General features: G+C 42.1%; 1 gene segment (V, D, J or C); it reads right to left on the reverse strand.

Moving 5' to 3' along the window:
• Positions 1-4323: 4323 nt before the first annotated feature.
• On the reverse strand, positions 4324-5387 carry LOC121614626. The segment is given in 2 exon segments: positions 4324-4867; positions 5146-5387. Coding segments are annotated over 2 exon segments (423 nt in total).
• Between the last annotated feature and the right edge of the window lie 1680 nt (positions 5388-7067).

The following is a 7067-nucleotide window of genomic DNA, read 5'->3' on the forward strand; positions in this document are numbered from 1 at the left end:
TCTGTTCCTTGGAGCAGGCTAACAATAACCGAATCATCTGCGTATTTCAAAATGAAACGGTTCTTGAAAGTGCTCTGACACATATTAGTGTACAGTATAAATAACAAGGGTGAGAGCACGCACCCTTGTGGTGAGCCAGTGGAGGAGCACACCTTGTCAGATAAAAAGCCATTAACTCTGACCCTCTGTGTCCTGTTTGTTAAAAAATCTAAAATCCAGCCCACAAGGTTATTGCTCAAGTTAAAATGCTCTAAAAGTCTCTGTGTTAAAATGTGCAGTTGAATTGTGTTCAAAGCAGAGGAGAAGTCAATGAATAAAAGACGTGTGTGACACCCACTCCCTTCAAGGTGTTTGAAAAGCAAGTTAAGGAAAGTGAGTGTGGCATCCTCTATTCCCCTTTTCGGCCTGTAGGCGAACAGCAATTGATCGATTGCATTCTTTGTGTTTTTGAGAATTTCTAGACAAACTAGTTTTTCAAAGACTTTCATAATTATTGAAGTCAGAGCCACCGGCCTAAAATCATTCAGTGTCGTGGGGCGACTGGATTTGGGGACTGGGACAACAACAGCATCCTTCCAGATCCTGGGGACATGCTGCTTTTCCAAGGATCTGTTAAAAGTTCTGTGGAAAACAGGACTTAGTTCTTTTGCACAGGTTTTCAGTAACCGTCCACAGACATTGTCTGGTCCCCGACTTTTGTTCATCTTTGTGCCATAAAAGGCTTTTTCAACATCCTCCTGTGTTACAGAGAAATGCTGGTTGTCACACAATTCAATGCTCAGTGTCTGTATTTCTTTGCTAAAATCTGACCTGTTAAAACGATTATAAAAGCCATTAAGAGCATTGGCAAGATCGGTATCTGAGCTGAAGCCATTTAACGTGATACTGGTGCTGCTACTTCTGGTATTCTGGAGGCCAGTGATCATTTTCATACTGGACCAGGCTGAGCCAAGGTTGTTTGAAGCCATTTTGTTCTCCAGTGTGGTTTTATAGCTTTGCTTTGCCTTTAAGATTTCGACTTTCAGCTCTTTGGTGGCTGTCTGTAGGTCTGATGATACTCCTTGTTGAAATGCTTGTCTCTTTTTCTTTATGTAGGACTTAACAGATTTGTTTACCCATGGCTTATTGTTAGGGTATATTTTCACACTCTTACTGGGTATGAGCATATCTCTGCAGAAAGCTGCATATGAACATACAACATCAGTCAGTTCGTCTAAGTCCTTACATGATTCCTCAAACATTCCCCAGTCTGTACAATCAAAGCACCCCTGCAGGGAACACACAGCATCATTTGTCCATATTTTCAGTCTTGGTTTGGACTTTCTCCCTCTTTAGAACAGTCTTATAAGTGGGGAGAAGATGCACGCAGTTGTGATCTGCAGAGCCCAGAGGGGGGAGAGGGAGAGATTTAAAAGCATCCTTAATAGACCCATAACACAGATCCAGTGTCTTACCACGTCTGATTGGACAGGAGACATATTGATAAAAGTTTGTTAGGGTCTTTTCCAAAGAGACATGATTAAAATCACCCAGTATAAAGTTTGGAGCCTCTGGAGACATAGTCTGCAGTTTCTGTATGACGTCATGTATGGTACGGGAGGCAGAGGCGGCGTTTGCCTTGGGGTGAATGTAAACAGTCGTTATGAATATCTGAGGAAACTCGCGGGGTAAATAAAACGGGCGCAGCGACACAGACAGGAGTTCAACGTCTGGTGCACATATCTGCTCTCTGATAGTGACAGAGCTGCAGTATCGGTTATTCATGTACACACATACCCCGCCTCCTTGTGCTTTCCCCGTCACCTCAGCATCGCGGTCGAGTCGGTACGGGGTTCCGAAGCCATCCAGGAAGAGATCAGAGTCCTGGTCATGCTCACTGAGCCATGTTTCTGTGAACGCCAGGACGCAGCAGTCCTTAAAATCCTTTTGGAAACGAACGTTCCTCTGAAGCTCATCCCCTTTATTCCTAAGGGACTGGACATTTGCCATGATAACCGAGGGCAGAGGAGTCCTGCTGAGCTGCTGCCTCCTTAGGCGCAGTTTGACACCTCCTCGTTTCCCTCGCTTCCTTCTCTTCCTCACGCCGCTTGTAGGGTAATCCTGGTCCCTCCGTATAAACGCTACCGGCAACCGTGATATGACATCCGCCATTTGAGTGCTTGCACAGTTCATTTGCAGCAACATGTCACGAGAGTATACATGTCGTGGGATGACAGCCCTGCTGACATAGCTCACTAACGATAAAAGCTCCAACAGGGCAAAATAAAAGAGATCCATGTCAGATTTGCGTTAGGCAAGTCCTCTCACTCACAAAGGCACCCACTGGGTTGACATAAACACATTCAGGACATTAAAAACAAACATAAAAGACTCGAACAGAGACACCAACTTTTCCACTGCCGGTCGCTGCGTGCGCATGCGCCCAAACTTAGGGGCCAACAAGTGCTAAACACCTCTGGGAACTCCTTCAAGACTGTTGGAAAACCATTTCAGGTGACTACCTCTTGAAGCTCATCAGAGAATGTCAAGAGTGTGCAAAGCAGTAATCAAAGCAAAGGGCGGCTATTTTGAAGAAACTACAATATAAAATATGTTTTCAGTTATTTCACCTTTTTTTGTTAAATACATAACTCCACATGTGTTCATTCATAGTTTCAATTCCTTCAGTGAGAATCTACAATGTAAATAGTCATGAAAATAAAGAAAACACATTGAATGAGAAGGTGTGTCCAAACTTTTGGCCTGTACTGTACACGAGGTAACAAGGAACAGGTGGAGACAATCAGGTTGGGGCATGTGGTTGTCTTGTGATCAAAGCCTACAGCAGCATAAATAGGGGACGGTCCAAGGCAAGCCTAGCCTGAGCCAGCCCTAACTGTCAGCTTGATCAAAGAGGAAAGTTTTAAGCCAACTATTCAACACAGAGAGAGCGTCTGCCTCGTGGACCGAGACTGGAAGATGGCTCCATCAACTTCATCAATCCCCAGCTGGGAAATTTGAGTATTACAGCAGCGTGTAATAACAGTTGGAAAGAAAAAAGGCAACGAGAAATAAAAAAAAACAAAAACAAAATACAAATATAAAAGTTGATGATATATATTAACATATTATACAAGCAATGATATAAAAGAATGAAAAAATATGCATTCCCCCAATAAGTGTGGAAAAATAGCCATAGAAATATACTGCAACAAATGAACACGTTTTACACGAATTGCACATGGTAATACTGAGAATACTGCTGCCCTTAGACCTTTTGGATATAAACTATCAACACTTCATCATTTTATCCTCTGAGACATTTGTTGGATATTTTGTCATAATTGGAGGGTTGTCCGAGGCTCAGTCCAGGACCTGACTACATAATGAGTTGCTGTCTTAGTAACTGAGGTGCTGAATAAACACAGATTACGACTGCAAACTCAATGAAAACAGCAGCACATTTGTGCAAAGACATTTTCTTAGCCAGTCTGGCCCTGTGTGTTTTAACTTTAGTGCTTCATTTTGTGTTGTTTTTATCACCACTGGCCACGACCATCACATCCCATTGAAGTTGAACAGTGTGTGACTCCCTCTAGTGGACGTTGTGGAGTATTGTGTTGTGTTTGCTGCAGAGGTTTTTGTGCAGAGTTTTGCTGTTTCCTGTCACTGTGGGCCTCACAGCACAGTAGTACACAGCAGAGTCAGTCACTGCAGCAGAGGAGATCTGCAGATCGACTCGATTTCTCTCCTCATTCAGTTGAGCAGTCAGTCGAGGGTTTGGAGGTGTTGCTTTCACCACTGACGGCTCTTTTGTATCAGTGATCAGGAGAAGGAACTGAGGAGCTGATCCAGGATGTTGTCGATACCACTGGAGATTTTCACCTTTAATTGAATAGCTACAGGACAGAGTAACACTCCGGCCCTCTGATGAAAACTCTTCAGCTCTGCTGGCAGTGATGTCATCTTCCATGGTGGAACCTACTGAGGGAAACGACATGTTATATTGAGAGTTCTGTCCCAAAGTGAGAAATCCATCATTTGAAAAACATCACACATCAACGTTGTTCAGTGAAAACAAATGAAGCTGTGAACAGTTTAGTGATCAGTTATTAGTGATGAAGTCATCACATCTGGAATTCTAATTGTTAAATTATGAACTTATTCATTCAGGATCTTTATTGCTTTAAAATATCTTTATATTTCTGGTTTTCTAGTCAAAAACATACAAACCTATGAGAGTTGAGAAGAACAAAATTGCAGTGAGTGTTTCCATCTTTGCAGAGGTGAAAAGTTGTCAGTGAACGTTCAGTCTGAATGAGTTCTGTGAGTTGTTGGTCTGATGTTCACAGCTGGAAACAAACAGTTCTCATGAAACACTTCTGCAGTCAGTAGGAGGAGACTGGTCTTCATTTGTGAAGCTCATCATCACAGCTGTGTCTCATGAGTGAAAAGATTCAACACTGGATCATCACATCCCATTGAAGTTGAGCAGTGTGTGACTCCCTCTAGTGGACGTTGTGGAGTATTGTGTTGTGTTTGCTGCAGAGGTTTTTGTGCAGAGTTTTGCTGTTTCCTGTCACTGTGGGCTGCAGAGCACAGTAGTACACAGCAGAGTCAGACAGCTGAAGCTTCTGGATCTTCAGAGGAACTGACTTATTCTTGATTGCAGCATCAAATCTGTCTTTCTGGAACTCTGCAGCATTTTCTGCTGTTGTTGAGAAACGTTTCAACATGTACTTTGGGAAACCATTTTGTTCTTGTTTGTACCAGAACAAAGATGGACTTGGGTAACTGGTCTCAAATGTACAGTCCAGTGTAACTGTGTCTCCTTCAGTAGCAATGACATCTGCTGTTGGCTGGATCACTCTGTCTTCTCCTTTACACTCTGAGGAAGAAGAGAACATGCAGAGGAAGACATGAATCAATGAAGATGATTGATTAAAGTTGCCTGGTCAGAGTCAGACACACAGACATGTAGAATAGTTGTGACGTTCACTGACCGTGATCAGATTGAACCATTTCAGTGATTTCTACAAGGTAACAAGTGCTGACAGAAACAATCTGTTCTGCTTTTTCTACAATGAACATTAAAATGTGTGAATGTGCAGCTCAGAAATATGTTGAAGAGTTTTCAAAGGACACATGATGTGTTTTATTTCTCACCAAAGCAAAGAGCAGCAAGAATAATCCACAGCCAATGTTCCATGTGTACAACGAGGCTGAAATGAAGAGGAGAAAGTAGCTGATGTTCAGCATTCAGAGTGAGAATGGTTCTCTTCACAGCAGCAGTTATTATTGACAGATGGTTGAACACAGTGCAGAAGTAGTGCAGCGCCTGCTTGATAATGTGGCCCTCTAGTGGAGGTAAAAAGTTGAGTGGAACAGTGTGGAAAAAAGGCTTCCAGCAGCTCGTCAGTGTGTCAGCTTGTGTTTTTGTACAGAGACTGTGGGTTTGCTGTCACTGTGGGCCTCACAGCACAGTAGTACAGAGCAGAGTCAGTCACTGCAGCAGAGGAGATCTGCAGATCCATTTGGGTTTGATCCTCACTCACTTTCACAGTCAGTCTGGAGTTTGTTGCACGTTGTGTTCCCATGTGAAAGATGAGGAACTCTGGTGGTTTTCCTGGATATTGTCGATACCAGTAAAACTCATCACCACCAGTAGCTTGTTTGGAGTATTTGTAGGACAGAGTAACAGTGCTGTCTTCTAAACTGGACTCTTCATTGTTGACTGGACTGAGGTCTTCACAGCTGACACCTAAACAAAGAGATAACTCTGTTATACCATGTTGTCAAAGTGTGACTGAATGAATCACATCCAACAAACATGTGACTGAAGCTTTTTCATGCTGCATGATCTAACATACCTGTTAGAATGGAAAGAAACAGTAGAGAAAACACACAGTGATGCAGTGACAGCATGTTGAATAAAAGTAATGTTTGTGGTCTGTGTGTTGAACTCTGCTGAATATGGAAGTTTCTCTCTCTTCTATAGTTGAGAAACAGCTCAGCTCCTCCCTCAATCTCTCCGTCTCCTCTTCGATCTGTATTTTCACTTCTCTCTGTGACTCTTCCTCCTGGTTATGATCTCAGTTCTAGACTCAGTCAGTTGTAGTAAGGTCTGGAACAGCAACACTTCACATATATTAAACCAACTGACACAATTTCAATGATGAAAGAAACAAGTAATTTGAACATGAGAGGACCCAGGATTAAACCCTGTGGTTCACCACAAAACATCACAGGCTGAGAAAACTACAGAGAAATTTCTTTTATACAGAAAAGAACAAAATCAATCAAAGCCTGAGTCTGAGATGCAACCAGTTCATGGAAGGGTGTCCGTTGATACCTTATACCTACGTAGTTCCAGTGACACTGTCTGTTCACTGTTCTATTCAGCCTGTATCTATATTGAGTAACCATAAAGTATGCTGCCCCCTAAACTAACTGATCCTTTGTATCACATCAACGATCATCTCACATCTCATTTGCTGTTCAACTGGCTGCTTCAGACTGTAGCGGACACGTGGCCCATCAGCTGTTCCTGAGCGTCTGGATATTGATTTGGGGACCATGACGAGGCCGGATAGCCGGCTAGTCTTGTTCTTAAACATACTGTCAAATTATATTTACTGTTTGTCAACCGTACGCAATGTTATTGACTTTGGATCTTGACAGCATAACGTTAGCTTTTAAGCTAGCAGCTGAGCCAAAGGTTCTGTGAGCTGAGTGGACTACAAATATCTCCTGCTGCCGAGTCATTAGATCAACTTTATTATTTATTTATATATTTGGTGTTACAGGCAGCATCAATAAAACGAGCAACAGCAATGGCAATGGAAAAGAAAAAATACAAAATAAGAAGTTGACTATATGTACATTTTATACAAAAGACTATATAAATTATATTGGCAAATGGAAAGACCTCGATAAATACTGAAAAATTGCACAAGGATTGAAACAACACTTGCACGTGGTTGTTATGGACAAATTCAGTTACAAATATATATATATGTGTCACAGGGGAAATAAAACAATGTATGCCTAGTGTAATATTTAAGGAAGAAGGAATATAATATTGCACA

This window comes from Chelmon rostratus, chromosome 12, assembly GCF_017976325.1.
Source record: "Chelmon rostratus isolate fCheRos1 chromosome 12, fCheRos1.pri, whole genome shotgun sequence".
NCBI classification, from domain to species: Eukaryota; Metazoa; Chordata; class Actinopteri; order Chaetodontiformes; family Chaetodontidae; genus Chelmon; species Chelmon rostratus.